Source organism: Oncorhynchus mykiss, chromosome 16 (assembly GCF_057628025.1).
Source record: "Oncorhynchus mykiss isolate SJ-2025 chromosome 16, ASM5762802v1, whole genome shotgun sequence".
NCBI lineage: Eukaryota > Metazoa > Chordata > Actinopteri > Salmoniformes > Salmonidae > Oncorhynchus > Oncorhynchus mykiss.
Window position 1 is genome coordinate 67,672,501 of NC_143037.1, and position 17,500 is coordinate 67,690,000.

Genomic DNA, 17,500 nt, shown 5'->3' on the forward strand with positions numbered 1-17,500 from the left:
AGAGAACCAGGCACAAGCTTTGTCCCAATTCAGTCAATACCAGTCTAGTATGCAGTCTCTGTGTCCCCAGTCTCTGTCTCCCCAGTCTCTGTGTTCCCAGTCTCTGTGTTCCCAGTCTCTGTGTTCCCAGTCTCTGTGTCCCCAGTCTCTGTGTCCGCAGTCTCTATGTCCCCAGTCTCTGTGTCCCCAGTCTCTGTGTCCGCAGTCTCTCTGTCCCCAGTCTCTGTGTCCCCAGTCTCTATGTCCCCAGTCTCTGTGTCCCTAGTCTCTGTGTCCCCAGTCTCTGTGTCCCTAGTCTGTGTCCCCAGTCCTACCTCTATAAGTTCCCTTTAGGAAAACCCCTTTCAGGGGAGAAGATGGATGTGTATATAACATCCCTTCATCCCACTACAGATGGATGTGTATATAACATCCCTTCATCCCACTACAGATGGATGTGTATATAACATCCCTTTATCCCACTACAGATGGATGTGTATATAACATCCCTTTATCCCACTACAGATGGAGGTGTATATAACATCCCTTCATCCCACTACAGATGGAGGTGTATATAACATCCCTTCATCCCACTACAGATGGATGTGTATATAACATCCCTTCATCCCACTACAGATGGAGGTGTATATAACATCCCTTTATCCCACTACAGATGGATGTGTATATAACATCCCTTTATCCCACTACAGATGGATGTGTATACAACATCCCTTCATCCCACTACAGATGGATGTGTATATAACATCCCTTCATCCCACTACAGATGGATGTGTATATAACATCCCTTTATCCCACTACAGATGGATGTGTATATAACATCCCTTTATCCCACTACAGATGGATGTGTATATAACATCCCTTTATCCCACCACGGATGTGTATATAACATCCCTTCATCCCACTACAGATGGATGTGTATATAACATCCCTTCATCCCACTACAGATGGATGTGTATATAACATCCCTTTATCCCACTACAGATGGATATTGACACTAAAATGCTTTCTGCTTTCTGCCACGACTCTACCAACATATTGATTATTTGTGTCTGTTTTCTTCTCGTTTAAATCTCCTCTCTGTAGCTCCCTCAGGCTCAAAAGGTAAACAGTCTGACTGGAGGTCTTTCTCTCTCCCGCTCACCACCGTGTCTCTGTGTGTGTGTGTGTTTGGATTTGTTCACCTGTGTTTGCAGCGTGGCGTGTGTCCATGCGTGTTTCAGCACCTGTCTCCGGTGTGGAATGGTCACATCCGTGTTGGAGCTCACATTTTAAGACACAGCGTAGTTGAGAGATCTCCCATGGCTTTGATGTGTGATATGGTGTGTGTTGCTTTATTTGGTCATTTATTTGGAATGATTCAACCACCTGGATTCCAATGCCAGTTAATGCATTTCTGTCATTGGTGGTACTGTGTCATTGCATTCATCACCTGCACTTCTGATCACACACACACACACACACACACACACACACACACACACACACACACACACACACACACACACACACACACACACACACACACACACACACACACACACACACACACACACACACACACACATAAATAAATAAACTCACTCTCACACATTACCACTTTTTCATCCATCATTGGTGTTGCTTTGCTGATATGTGTGCACGCTTGTGTGTGTGTGTGTGTGTGTGTGTGTGTGTGTGTGTGTGTGTGTGTGTGTGTGTGTGTGTGTGTGTGTGTGTGTGTGTGTGTGTGTGTGTGTGTGTGTGTGTGTGTGGTTACGTCCATGTACATGGGTGCGTGTGGGTAAGCTTGTGTGTGTGTGTGTGTGTGTGTGTGTGTGTGTGTGTGTGTGTGTGTGTGTGTGTGTGTGTGTCAGTGTTAAAATGCACTCACTGTTACTAACCAGAGAGTAGAAAAGGTAATTGCCTATAATGGCTGTTGTGATGATTTTTTGTGATGATTCTTCTCTTCATAGTTGGTGCTTTGTGATGAATATGTCGTGGTGGAGCAGAACTTCTGCTGAGTGCCTCCATAAGCAGAACGATAATGATCCTGAAGCAGAGAGGGTTTATGGAGGAGCGCGGCAACGGACAATTCAGATCAACGCAGAAAATAGCACTCCCATCACTGCACTGCCATGTGTCTGACATACCACCGTACCACGCACACACAGTCTGACAGAGCGTTGGAGAAGCACATGAGTGCCTCACAATCATCCACGTAACACCTGCATAACCCACCCCACGAAATACACACATAGGGTAGAAGTAGTGGTGGCTATTCAGCATGATATTCTGCCAGGATTTAGTTTTATTATCCAATTGTTTTCATTGTAGATTCAGGTTTTAGGCTGATATGTGATCGTTAGAAGCAACGGTGGCACAATACTGAGATTCAGGGCTTATACCTGTCTGATTGGTAGATTCAGGACTGTTTCCTTTCTGATTGGTAGATTCAGGGCTGCGTCCCTGTCTGATTGGTAGATTCCAGGATGCGTCCTGTCTGATTGGTGTATGCAGGGTCTAAGTCCTGTCTCATTTGTAGATTCAGCTCTGATTTCTGTCAGATTTTTAGATGTAGGTCAAAATCCTGTCTAATTGAAAGATTCAGGGATGTTTCCTGTCTGATTGGTAGATTCAGGGCTGATTCCTGTCTGATTGGTAGATTCAGGGCTGATTCCTGTCTAATTGGTAGATTCAGGGCTGATTCCTGTGTGATTGGTAGATTCAGGGCTGATTCCTGTCTAATTGGTAGACTCAGGGCTCTGTCCTTTCTGATTTGTAGATTCAGGGCTGCGTCCTGTCTGATTTGTAGATGCAGGGCTGATTCCTGTAGGTTGATTTGTAGGTTGATGGCTGAAGACAAAGTAACATATTGATTTCTAGCAGATTTGTATCTCTCCCTGAACTCCTGTGAGTTCAGCCTATCCTTCCCCTCCTTCTCTTCTCTCCACCCCTCCCGCTACTTTCCTCTCCCTTGGCTCAGCAGTTCCATCCATCTTTCTCTCCTTCCCTCTCTTCCTTTCCCTCTGCTTCTTTACATCCTCATTTCCCTCCTCTCCCTCTTCCTCTCCTCCTCTGGGCCCACTAGTTTCATCCATCATTCTGCGGATCATTTGGCTTTGTCCCCAACCACCTGAAAAACTGACAGGGGAGTGAGACGGAGAGGCCGAGGGGAGGGAGAGAGGGGGAGAGGGGGAGAGGAGTTTTGAAGGAGGGTGAGGATCACTGGGAATTGGTTATGTCATGTGTTACAGTAATTTTTGTGTAGTGTACTGGGTGGAGGTGGTGTGTGTGTGTGTGTGTGTGTGTGTGTGTGTGTGTGTGTGTGTGTGTGTAGTAGAGGTCTAGAGTTGTATATTTATCCCCCAGGAGGGCCCTACAGAGGGCCTTACAGTCAGCCCTCACAGTCCAATCATCATTAAGCCTGATCGCCATGGGAACAAAGGTCGCCACAGTCACCGGTATGCCATTTGTCACGGCAACCCAGATTCCAGGGTGTCCTGAAACAATGAAAGGCTGGCACGGTCCCCTTGTACCACAGTCCCAGGTGGGGTGTCAGTAGTAAGCAATAAGCATATGTGTGTGTGTGTGCGTGTGCGTATGTGCGTGTGTGTGTGCGTGCGTGCGTGCGTGGACGCTGTAAGAATCTGACCTGTATCTTTATGAAGGACTCGTATGCCCCATTTATTAACACTGACACCATGAGCCCAAGAGACACACACACACACACTCACACACACATTTTTTCCCACTCATGACATGGCACCATCTTTATGAATGGATAGATATGTTTCTAGCTACGGTATAAAAAAATGGATAACTAACTGATGATCCACTTCCTTGCGAAGTGACTTGGTACATAAGCTCTGTTTAATGGCCACTATGAATAACCTTGTTTCTTGGTGCCAATAGCCAAAACATTTAAGTAAAAATAAGATAAATGTCTTCACGCTCTAATGAATGACTATGGTGGTGGAACTGAGAGATATTTGGGCAGGTTTACCTCCAATAGATGGAGGAAATGACTGCCTTCTCCCATGATGCCTCTGTAATCACCCGCTAATTATGTCATTTCCTGGAGCAGCTGTGCAGGTCTGAGCATCACCTGGATTCTCTGAGTGAGATCATCCATTCACACACACACACACACAGGGAAATGCATAGTTTTCAAATCAGAGCTCATTCACCCAGAGACACACAGGGAATCAGGCTCTGTAACACACATAATCACCCCTAAACTGCAAAATCTACCAACCACTCGCAACTTTACCTGCCATACACTGGGGACATGCCAACATTACTGTTTCATATTCTAGAGCATTCTCAAAATATAAAAGATATCTGAGTCCATTGTTCAGACCTGCATAGTTGCTGCCAGCAGGCTCTGCTGATGTACTGAGAAGCTCCACCTGTTCATTTATAGATCAATGTCATATGATCTGACAGAGACACTCAGTCTGGAGATAGAGTTTGTATTTTTAGACAAGGTCCTGTGTCTTTGTCCCTGTCCTTTGATCGATTTGCCAGCGTCCAGCCAGCAGTGTAATTTGTTGTTGGTGTTGGTAGTGTAATGTTTTGTTGGTGTTGGCAGTGGGTGCTGTATTTATGTAGTGTTGTCATCCTATCCCATCCTATCCCATCCTATCCAATCCTATCCCATCCTATCCCATCCTATCCCATCCTATCCAATCCTATCCCATCCTATCCCATCCTATCCCATCCTATCCAATCATATCCCATACCATCCAATGCCATTCTATCCTATCCCATTCTATCCTATCCCATCCTATCCCAGCTATATTCAATCCTATCCCATCCTATCCCATCCTATCATATCCCATCCTATCCTATCCCATCCTATCCCATCCTATCCAATCCTATCCCATACCATCCAATCCCATTCTATCCTATCCCATCCTATCCCAGCCTATTCAATCCCATCCCATCCTATCCCATCCTATCCTATCCCATCCAATCCTCTCCCATCATATCCCTTCCCTTCCTATCCTATCCCATCCCATCCTCTCCAGTCCTATCCCATACCATCCCATCCAATCCCATTCTATCCTATACCATCCTATCCCATCCTATCATATCCCATCCTGTCCTATCCCATCCTATTCCATGCTATCCTATCCCATCCAATCCTCTCCCATAATATCCCTTCCCTTCCTATCCTATCCCATCATATCCTATCTCATCCCATTCAATTCCATCCTATCCTATCCCATTCAATCCCATCCCATCATATCCCATCCAATCCCATCCTATCCTATCCTATCCTATCCCATCCCATCATATCCCATCCCATCCCATCCTATCCCATCCCATCATATCCCATCCTATCCCATCATATCCCATCCTAGCCCATCCCATCATATCCCATCCTTTCCTATCCCATCCCATCCGATCATAACCTATCATATCCCATCCCATACTATCCCATTCCATTCTATCCTATCCCATTCTATCCTATCCCATCCCATCCCATCACATTTTATCCTTTCCTATCCCATCCCAGCCTATCCCATCTTATCTCTTCCTATCCCAACCCATCCAATAACATCCCATCCCATCCTATCCTATTCCATCCTATCCAATCCCATCCCACCATATCCCATCCTATCCTATACTATCCAATCATGTGCTATCCTTTCCCATCCTATCACATCCTATCCTACCATATCCTATCCCATCCCATCCCATTTTATCCCATCCTATCCCATCCCATTCAATCCCATCCTATCCTATCCCATGCTATCCTATCCCATGCTATCCTATCCTGTCCCATCCTATCCCATCCCATTCTATCCTATACTATCCAATCCCATCCTATCCCATCTTATTCCATTTCATCCTATCCTGTCCTATCTCATCCTATCCCATCCCATTCTATTCTATCCCATCCCATCCCACCCTATCCCATCCTATCCCATCCGATTCCATCCCATCCTATCCCATCCTATCCCATCCTATACTATCCTATTCCATCCCATTCTATCCCATCAAATCAAATCAAAAATCAAATCAAATGTATTTATATAGCCCTGCGTACATCAGCTGATATCTCAAAGTGCTGTACAGAAACCCATCCTAAAACCCCAAACAGCAAGCAATGCAGGTGCTGAAGTGTGGTGGCTAGGAAAAACTCCCTAGAAAGGCCAAAACCTAGGAAGAAACCTTGAGAGGAACCAGGCTATGAGGGGTGGCCAGTCCTCTTCTGGCTGTGCCGGGTGGAGATTATAACAGAACATTGAAACGATGTTCAAATGTTCATAAATGACCAGCATGATCAAATAATAATAATCACAGTAGTTGTCTAGGGTGCAGCAAGTCAGCACCTCAGGAGTAAATGTCAGTTGGCTTTTCATAGGTCATTAAGAGTATCTCTACGACTCCTGCTGTCTCTAGAGAGTTGAAAACAGCATGTCTGGGACAGGTAGCACGTCCGGTGAACAGGTCAGGATTCCATAGCCGCAGGCAGAACAGTTGAATCTGGAGCAGCAGCACGGCCAGGTGGACTGGGGACAGCAAGGAGTCTTCATGCCAGGTAGTCCTGAGGCATGGTCCTAGGGCTCAGGTCCTCCGAGAAAGAGAAAGAAAGAGAGAAAGAGAGAATTAGAGAGAGCATACTTAAATTCACACAGGACACCGGATAAGACAGGAGGAGTACTCTAGATATAACAAACTGACCCTAGCCCCCAACACATAAACTACTGCAGCATAAATACTGGAGGCTGAGACAGGAGGGGTCAGGAGACACTGTGGCCCCATCCGATGATACCCACGGACAGGGAAGGATATAGCCCCACCCACTTTGCCAAAGCACAGCCCCCACACCACTAGATGGATACCTTCAACCACCAATTTACCATCCTGAGACAAGGCCCACAAAGATCTCCGCCACGGCACAACCCTAGGGGGGGGCGCAAACCCAGACAGGAAGATCACATCAGTGACTCGAACCACTCAAGTGACGCACCCCTCCTAGGGACGGCATGAAAGAGCACCAGTAAGCCAGTGACTCAGCCCCTGTAATAGGGTTAGAGGCAGAGAATCCCAGTGGTATCCTATACTATCCTATCCCATCATATCCCATCCTATTCCATCTTATTCAATTTCATCCTATCCTGTCCTATCTCATCCTATCCCAGGCTATCCCATCCTATCCCATCCTATCCTATCCCACCCTATCCTTTCCTGTCTTATCCCATCCTATCCCATCCTATCCCATCCTATCCCATCCCATCCTATTCCATTCTATCCCATCCCATCCTATCCAATCCTATCCTATCCCATCCTATCTCATCCCACCCTATCCCATCCCATCCCATTCTATAAAATCCCATTCTATCCTATCCTATCCCATCTTGTCCTATTCCTATCCAATCCCATCCAATCCTCTCCCATCATATCCCTTCCCTTCCTATCCTATCCCATCCCATCCTATCTTATCATATCTTATCCTATCCTATTCCATCCCATCCCATTCTATCCCATCCTATATTATACTATCCTATCCCATCCTATCCCATCCTATCCTATTCCATCCCATCCTTTCCCATCCTATCCCATCCGATCCCTTCCCATCCTATCCCATCCTATCACATTCTATTCCTTCCCATCCTATCACATCCTATTCCTTCCCATCCTAACCAAGCCTATCCATTCCCATCCTTTCCCATCCTATCTCATCCCATCCTATCCCATACCATCCTATCCCATACCATCCTATCCCATAATATCCTTTCCCATCCTATCCCATACCATCCTATCCCATACCATCCTATCCCATAATATCCTTTCCCATCCTATCCCATCCCATCCTATCCCATACCATCCTATCCCATAATATCCTTTCCCATCCCATCCAAGCCTATCCATTCCCATCCTATCCCATCCTATCACATCCTATTCCTTCCCATCCTATCCCATCCTATCCCATCCTATCACATCCTATTCCTTCCCATCCTATCCCATCCAATCCCCTCCTATTCCATCCTATACCATCCTCTCCTGTCCTTTCCCATCCCACCCTATCCCATCCCATCCTATCCCATCCCATCCTATCCCATCCCATCCTTTCCCATCCAATCCCCTCCTATTCCATCCTATCCCATCCCATCCTATCCCATACCATCCTATCCCATAATATCCTTTCCCATCCTATCCCATCCCATCCCATTGTGTCCTATCCCATGCTATTCCATTCTTTCCCATCCTCTCCTATCCTTTCCTATCCCGTCCTATCCCATACCATCCTATCCCATAATATCCTTTCCCATCCTCTCCTATCCTTTCCTATCCCGTCCTATCCCATACCATCCTATCCCATAATATCCTTTCCCATAATATCCTTTCCCATCCTATCCCATCCCATCCTATCCCATAATATCCTTTCCCATCCTATCCCATTGTGTCCTATCCCATGCTATTCCATTCTTTCCCAGCCTATCCTATCCTTTCCCAGCCTATCCCATCCTATTCCATTCCACCACTGGGACATCCATCAGTAAGAAATGGACTGTGTGGAGGCTGACAACACATTACACATCGTTCGACATTTTCTTACCTCAAAAGTGGTACACCAAAAGTGGTTTTCCAAAGTTAATAATGTTCCTTTCCTTGTTGTTCTACAGGTCCTTCATATGACATCTTTTACACAAAAGATAGTACCACTAGTTGGCTGTGGTGTGACATTCATATTAGTGAATATGTGTGACAGTTGTATTTTATATACTGTTGTTTCTCAGAGGAGGTCTGTAAGTTGGTGGAGAGGTTCGGGGGAGGTTTTTGTGACCCCAGGCCTGCACAACGATAATCCTACTCTAGGCCCTTGAACAGAGTACTTAACCTTGCCTGCATCTATTTTTAATACTATCAACTTGATATCTGTAAATAGACACTATCTATTTCCAGATTCGGGGAGCCGTTGGTAAAAATATAATATCCTAATTATTCCCACAGTCTTTTGGGAGAGATAACCATCCTGTACTTAAACAGTGCCTGTGGCTGAGATTGACTCTGCTCATGACCAAAGACAGACCATGATTAAACACATTTAAAGACACATAATAAACATTATTATACATGTGACTAAAGATTTAAGGCCTTGCTCACTGTGGGTGTAGTGGGAAGGGTTCACAGGCTTGGTATAATCGTATATTTATCAAATCAAATCAAAATCAAATCAAAAATCGTATATTTACATAAGAAAATAAGAGAATGTTGCGCTGAACTGCAGTTTGGCAACTATTCTGATCTTCAACTGTTTCAAACTCTACTACAATCACAATACGTGAGATCACACAGTGCTTCTTTGATTTCCAGTGGAGGGTTTACATACCCAGCCACTAACTGTCGCTGACAGGACACAGGTAAATGGTAACTGGTTCTGTAACAGGGTTGTATTCATTAGTGCACACCATAGAAAGCAGTAGAAAAATGTTTTGCAATGGGAAACGAGTGTATCTTATTGGATAAGTTCAGGTTAGTCCCTCCTCATTCCGGTCGTTTGCTTCCGTTTAGTTCCTAGTGGATAAACCCCAGCTGTGACAACAGCAGAATGGCACTCTGTTCTGACGACATCCACTGTATTCCAAGATGTGCCTGTTTTTTTTTCAGAACAGAATTCAAAAGTTATTGATGAACAATTAGGGTCTTATGTATCTTCTTTGTTTCCTTCTTTGTCTCCTTCTTTCCTTCTTTCAGCTGGAGGATGGTCAGGGTCCTATTTTGATGACCACTGTGGCCATGCCTGTGTTCAGCACCAAGAATGAGACGGTGAGTACACACACACACACATAAGCACACACACACAGAGACAGACGCACACACACGCGCGCACAAATACGCACACACACACACAGACGCACACACACACACACACACACACAGACACACACACACACACACACACACACACATGCATATACCACACACGCTTGACCAACAACTTTTCTTGATGTCATCCAAATGTTGTGTTGATCCTTTCTGTTTGTTGTGTGCATGTTTCCAGAGGAATAGAGGCATCCTGCTAGGTGTGGTTGGTACTGATGTTCCTGTCTCTGAGCTCCTCAAAACCATCCCAAAATATAAGGTACTGACCCTTGCCCAACTTCAGTCTTCACTGAAAACATCAGAAAATCACAATGAGCTAACACATAGCACTGTTGCTACTTTCACTACATGATTACAATGAGCTAACACATAGAACTGTTGATATTTTCACTGGATGATCACAATGAGCTAACACATAGAACTGTTTCTACTTTCACTGAACGATCAGATTGAGGTAACACATAGTACTGTTGATACAGTCAGTGGATGGTCAGATGAGCTAACAAAAAGCACTGTTGATACTTTAACTTGATGATCAGAATGAGCTAACACATAGCACTATTGATACTTTCACTGATTAATCAGAATGAGCTAACACATAGCACTATTGATACTCTCACTGAATGAAACTGTGGCAGAGCACTCAAGAACAGCAAGCACATTCTAATCAAAGATATTGTTCAACATTTTCAGAGAGATCGTTTGAACCTACTGCCTCATACCTTATAATAGCATGTAATTGTATCATCTGTAGACTACTGTCTTTTTATCTGGACTTCTGCTGGAGGATGGAGGAGTTGATTATCATTCTATAGGAGGGATGAGAGATTTAGATGTGGGATGTGTTTTGACATTTAAAAGCATGTTATTTAGTTCAGACCACATTCACCGACAGGGTTGCGTCTGGAATCAGTGAAACACACGCATGCGCACACACACACACACACACACACACACACACACACACACACACACACACACACACACACACACACACACACACACACACACACACACACACACACACACATACTCATTGAAAGCGACCACCACCTTGTTATGTAGAAATGTAAATGAGTCACTGTGGAAATGCGATGATTCTGGCTCCAAAACATACAAAGAGCTTGATTACACTCTTCATCACTTTTCATATTCATATTTTAGTTTCTGTGTGTATGCCTGGATTTTGGCATAGTTCCAAAACTGTTCATTTCTCTCTCCACCACTGTATGTATAATTGTGTGTGTGTCCATGTGCGTGTGCGTGTATGTGTGTGTGTGTGTGTGTGTGTGTGTGTGTGTGTGTGTGTGTGTGTGTGTGTGTGCTCGTATATGCATCTGTTGCAGCTGGGCATCCATGGTTACGCGTTCGCCATAACTAACAACGGGTACATTCTGACCCACCCTGACCTCAGACCATTGGTGAGTATCACAATACATCTAATATCAACTGACCCTAACCCTTAGGACAGCAGAGAGAGGAGCAGAACCTAGAATACACCAAATCACTGTCTAAACACACCTTTCAGCTGTGTGTGTGGAGGGGAGGGGGGATTTGTAGATGAGCAGACTGTGTTCCAGATAGTACTGGGCTGTGAATACAGCTACTGTATAACTGTTATTAACTATATCTGCAGATAACAGGTGAAGAGAGAGGAAGGAGAGAGAGAAGGGGAGAAAGACATGGCAGAAGGAGAGAGGAATGAGAGAGGGCGAGAGAGATAAGGATAATGTGTAGTAGAGAGAGAGAGGAGATGGGGATAGAAGAGGAGAGGGGGATTGGGTAAAGGAAGAGATTGACAGGGCAGGAGGAGAGAGGAAGGATAGAGGGGAAGAGATGTATACAAGGTAGGAGGAAAGAGGAAAGGGAGAGAAATATTGGAGGATGAGAGAGAAAGGAAAGGGAGGACAGGAGAGGGCTGGAGCGGAGGACAGGCAGACAGGGAGAGTAGTTAATAGATGTCTAATTAGAGACTGTAATGAACAGTGTTTAAGAGCTAATGAGGGGTAGGAGGCTGTCCTTTCACTGACAGATGAATGGAGCAGGGTGATACACACGGACACACACACACAGACAGACACATGCACAGTGTGTTATAGAAAGTGGACTAAAGATATTTGTCTGGCCAGAGGCCCTCTTCACTGACACAGAGGTGAACTGCTGTCATGTATTTCTAATGGCTTATATCAAACAGGCTCACTGTAACCCAGGAGAGGTGAGGAGGAGAGGGGAGGAGGAGAGGAGAGGAGAGGAGAGGAGAGGAGAGGAGAGGAGAGGAGAGGAGAGGAGAGGAGAGGAGAGGAGAGGAGAGGAGAGGAGGAAGAGATGTGAGGAGGAGAGGAGTGGAAGAGAGGAGAGGAGGAGAGGTGAGGAAGAGAGGAGTGGAAGAGAGGAGAGGGGAGGAGGAGAGGAGAGGAGGAGAGGAAGAGAGGTGAGGAGGAGATGAAGAGAGGTGAGGAGGAGAGGGGAGGAGGAGAGGAGAGTAGGAGAGGAAGAGAGGTGAGGAGGAGAGGAGTGGAAGAGAGGAGAGGAGGAGAGGTGAGGAAGAGAGGAGTGGAAGAGAAGAGAGGAGAGGAAGAGAAGTGAGGAAGAGAGGTAAGGAGGAGAGGAAGAAAGGAGAGGAGAGGTGAGGAGGAGAGGATAGAGGTGAAGAGGAAAGGTGAAGAGGAGAGGAAGCGAGTTGAGGATGAGAGGAAGAGAGGAGAGGAGGAGAAGAGGAGAGGTGAGTAAGAGAGGAGATGTGAGGAGGAGAGGAGAGGAGTGGAAGAGAGGTTAGGAAGAGAGGAAGAGAGGAGAAAAGGAGAGGTGAGGAGAAGAGGTGAAGAGTAGAGGAGAGGTAGAGAGGAGAGAATGAGAGGTGAGGAGGAGGAATGAGGAGGATAGGAAGAGAAATGAGGAGGATAGGAAGAGAAATGAGGAGGATAGGAAGAGAAATGAGGAGGATAGGAAGAGAAATGAGGAGGATAGGAAGAGAAATGAGGAGGATAGGAAGAGAAATGAGGAGGATAGGAAGAGAAATGAGGAGGATAGGAAGAGAGGAGAGGAGGGATCAGGGTGATTTGTCGACTTAATGTCAACATTATGAAAGGGTCATGTCCACAACACTCTCCTGACTCTACTAATGATAATATCAATGTTAGATCATACACACCCAAGTTAACCCTGCCCTCTTACGAGAGAGAGAGAGAGAGAGAGAGAGAGAGAGAGAGAGAGAGAGAGATGGTGAGGTAACAGTTTATTCAACTACTAACCTGATTCACTCTTAGTCCCTTATCAATCACATACAGATGAAGGGGTTGGGACTATGCAGCACGGTTAATTTATACTTGTGTGTGTGTGTGTGTGTGTGTGTGTCTAGTATGAGGAGAGTAAGAAACGTAGGAAGCCCAACTACAGCAGTGTGGATCTGTCTGAGGTGGAATGGGAAGACAAGGACGACACAGTAAGACTCACTATTACAAACATCTCTGATGTATTCAATGAAATGTATTACATTTATAAAAGCTTCACATTGTTTGAAAATGTATCATTAGTCTAAAAACATGCTGTGTACTCAGACTGAGCTATAGACATACCATAACGCTTTCACTATGTTCTCAGCTCAGCGAAGCCTGATGAAGTCAATTCGTGACCTTGGGACATAAGGTTCTATATGCGCAAATCATATTTCTGAGATACTGAGCAGAACTCAGACCTCAGAACTCAGATCTCAGAACTCAGACCTCAGATCTTCAGAACTCAGACCTCAGACCTTCAGAACTGAGACCCCAGATCTTCAGACCACAGATCTTCAGAACTCAGATTTCAGATTTCAGACCTCAGACCTTCAGAACTCAGACCTCAGGTCTTCAGAACTCAGACCTCAGATCTTCAGAACTCAGACCTCAGAACTCAGAACTCAGAACTCAGACCTCAGAACTCAAAACTCAGACCTCAGACCTTCAGAACTCAGACCTCAGATCTCAGAACTCAGACCTCAGACCTTCAGAACTCAGACCTCAGATCTTCAGAACTCAGAACACAGACCTCAGATCTCAGACCTCAGATCTTCAGAACTCAGACCTCAGACCTTCAGAACTCAGACCTCAGACCTTCAGAACTCAGACCTCGGGTCTTCAGAACTCAGACCTCGGGTCTTCAGAACTCAGACCTCAGACCTTCAGAACTCAGACCTCAGAACTCAGAACTCTTTCATAACCATCAAGGTCTTCACCTTATTAAAGGTACCTAAAGTGCATAGAATCAAATTCCAGAGACATTTCTAAATCATGTATTGTAGGGGGTTGCAATCACAGATAGACCCATATGTCTTTAAAATGTCAACATGTCAATACGGGTCCAGCTATTAAGTTCTATCTGACACTTTGTAATTAGATATGTCCAGTTTTTAACCTCTACAGGATCAGTGTGTCCCCCCTCCACCCCACACCCCCCTTCCCCCACCCGCGGGGCGGTTGAGCTAACGTGCGCTAATGTGATTAGCATGAGGTTGTAAGTAACAAGAAGATTTCCCAGGACATAGACATATCTGATATGGGGAGAAAGCTTCAATTCATGTTAATCTTACTGCACTGTCCAATTTACAGTAGCTATTACAGTGAAATAATACCATGCTATTGTTTGAGGAAAGTGCAAAATGACGACATAGAAAATGTATTAATAAACCAATTAGGCACATTTGGGCAGACTTGTTACAACATTTTGAACAGAATACAATGGTCCATTGGATCAGTCTAAAACTTTGCTCATTTATTTTATACTAGGCAAGTCAGTTAAGAACCAATTCTTATTTTCAATGACGGCCTAGGAACAGTGGGTTACCTGCCTTGTTCAGGGGCAGAATGACAGATCTGTACCTTGTCAGCTCGGGGATTCGACCTTGCAACCTTCCAGTTACTAGTCCAACGCGTTAACCACTAGGCTACCTGCCACCCCACTCATACACTGCTGCCATCTAGTGGCCAAAATCTAAATAGCCCCTAAACTGGAATAATACATTGTGGCCTTTCTGTTGCAGTTCAGAGATGATGGGAAAAAAAAAAAAAATGTATGTTTTTTTCTTTGTATTATATTTTACCAGATCTAATATGTAATATTCTCCTACATTAATTTCACATTTACACAAACTTCAAAGTGTTTTATTTCAAACGGTATCAAGAATATGCATATCCTGGCTTCAGGTCCTGAACTACAGGCAGGTAGATTTGGGTATGTCATTTTAGGTGGAAATTGAAAAAAAAGGGTCCAATGGTAGGACCATAGGATCCTATGGTTCTAATGATGAACTAGGATCCTATGGTTCTAATGGTGAACTAGGATCCTATGGTTCTAATGGTGAACTAGGATCCTATGGTTCTAATGGTGAACTAGGATCCTATGGTTCTAATGGTGAACTAGGATCCTATGGTTCTAATGATGAACTAGGATCCTATGGTTCTAATGGTGAACTAGGATCCTATGGTTCTAATGGTGAACTAGGATCCTATGGTTCTAATGGTGAACTAGGATCCTATGGTTCTAATGGTGAACTAGGATCCTATGGTTCTAATGGTGAACTAGGATCCTATGGTTCTAATGATGAACTAGGATCCTATGGTTCTAATGGTGAACTAGGATCCTATGGTTCTAATGGTGAACTAGGATCCTATGGTTCTAATGATGAACTAGGATCCTATGGTTCTAATGGTGAACTAGGATCCTATGGTTCTAATGGTGAACTAGGATCCTATGGTTCTAATGGTGAACTAGGATCCTATGGTTCTAATGGTGAACTAGGATCCTATGGTTCTAATGGTGAACTAGGATCCTATGGTTCTAATGATGAACTAGGATCCTATGGTTCTAATGGTGAACTAGGATCCTATGGTTCTAATGGTGAACTAGGATCCTATGGTTCTAATGGTGAACTAGGATCCTATGGTGAACTAGGATCCTATGCTTCTGATGAAGTAGGATCCTATGGTTCTAATGGTGAACTAGGATCCTATGGTTCTAATGGTGAACTAGGATCCTATGCTTCTGATGAAGTAGGATCCTATGGTTTTAATGATGAACTAGGATCCTATGGCTCTAATGGTGAACTAGGATCCTATGCTTCTGATGAAGTAGGATCCTATGGTTCTAATGGTGAACTAGGATCCTATGGTTCTAATGGTGAACTAGGATCCTATGGTTCTAATGGTGAACTTAGCCTTAAGATGCTTTTGGGAAACTGGGCCCTGGACATGTATGGTTTACCTACAGGTAACTGCCATAATAAAGGAAGCACCAACATAAAGTGGCTTAATAGGGTGTCCGGACACCACCAGCCAGAACAACTTAAATGCACCTTGTCATAGATTCTACGTGTCTGGAACTCTACTGGAGGGATGTGACACCATTCTTCCATGAGAAATTCCATAATTTAGACAAAAAATGTATCATGGTGAAAAACGCTGTCTCACCACTCCAGAATCTTCCAGTGTTCAATTGGGATGAGATCTGATAACTGAGAAGGCCATGGCACATGTCTTACATTGTTTTCATGCTCATCAAACCATTCAATGATCACTCATAGACATGGTAGCCAAAATAATGGCCTAAATAATGGTCTGCCCAGAATTTTGACACATGACCCTAAGCATGATGGGATGTTAATTGATTAATTAACTGAGGAATCACACACTTGTGGAAGCATCTGCCTTCAATATTCTTTGTATCCCTTACTTACTCAAGTGTTTCCTTTATTTTGGCAGTTACCTGTATGTGCTCAGCTATACATTCTTTGAGGGTGAACTCTGTGACTGATGGACTGTCTGTTCTTTGTCTCTAGCTGCGTAATGCCATGGTAAACAGAAAGACTGGCACCTTCTCCATGGAGGTAAAGAAGACTGTGGACAAAGGGGTAAGTGTGTGTGTGTGTGTGTGTGTGTGTGTGTGTGTGTGTGTGTGTGTGCGTGCGTGCGTGCGTGCGTGCGTGCGTGCGTGCGTGCGTGCGTGCGTGTCTGTGTCTGTGTCTGTGGGTGCCTGTGTCTGGGTGTGGGTGTGGGTGTCTGTGTCTGGGTGTGGGTGTGTGTGTGTTTGTGCGTGTGTGTGTCGGCGTATATATGAGCATCATAGCTCTACATTACAGTGGCAACAACCCTAACCAGGGACTGGATTTAAGTCCATCTTTACTGTTGTAGTCCAGATTGTGCAGTTCATACACACTGCTTCTGATATGTTGCACATTCTTATGGAGAGAGGGCCATCACACACACCCTCACAGACACACACACCCTCACAGACACACACACACACATACAGACACACACACCCTCACAGACACACACACCCATACAGACACACACACCCTCACAGACACACACACCCTCACAGACACACACACCCTCACAGACACACACACCCTCACAGACACACACACCCATACAGACACACACACCCTCACAGACACACACACCCTCACAGACACACACACCCTCACATACACACACACCCTCACATACAGACACACACACCCTCACAGACACACACACCCATACAGGCACACACACCCTCACAGACACACACGCCCTCACAGACACACACACCGATACAGACACACACACCCTCACAGACACACACGCCCTCACAGACACACACACCGATACAGACACACACACCCTCACAGACACACACGCCCTCACAGACACACACACCCATA

The 17,500-nt window shown here is 44.9% G+C and overlaps 1 protein-coding gene across 1 annotated transcript in view; it reads left to right on the forward strand.

Moving 5' to 3' along the window:
* Positions 1-17,500, forward strand: part of cacna2d3a (calcium voltage-gated channel auxiliary subunit alpha2delta 3a) — a 324,461-nt gene that overhangs the window by 224,435 nt on the left and 82,526 nt on the right. Inside the window, exons 14-18 of the mRNA XM_036947559.2 lie at positions 9,691-9,762; positions 9,998-10,078; positions 11,166-11,240; positions 13,178-13,261; positions 16,631-16,702. Coding sequence (XP_036803454.1) covers positions 9,691-9,762; positions 9,998-10,078; positions 11,166-11,240; positions 13,178-13,261; positions 16,631-16,702 — 384 coding nt within the window. The remainder of the gene's footprint in view (positions 1-9,690; positions 9,763-9,997; positions 10,079-11,165; positions 11,241-13,177; positions 13,262-16,630; positions 16,703-17,500) is intronic.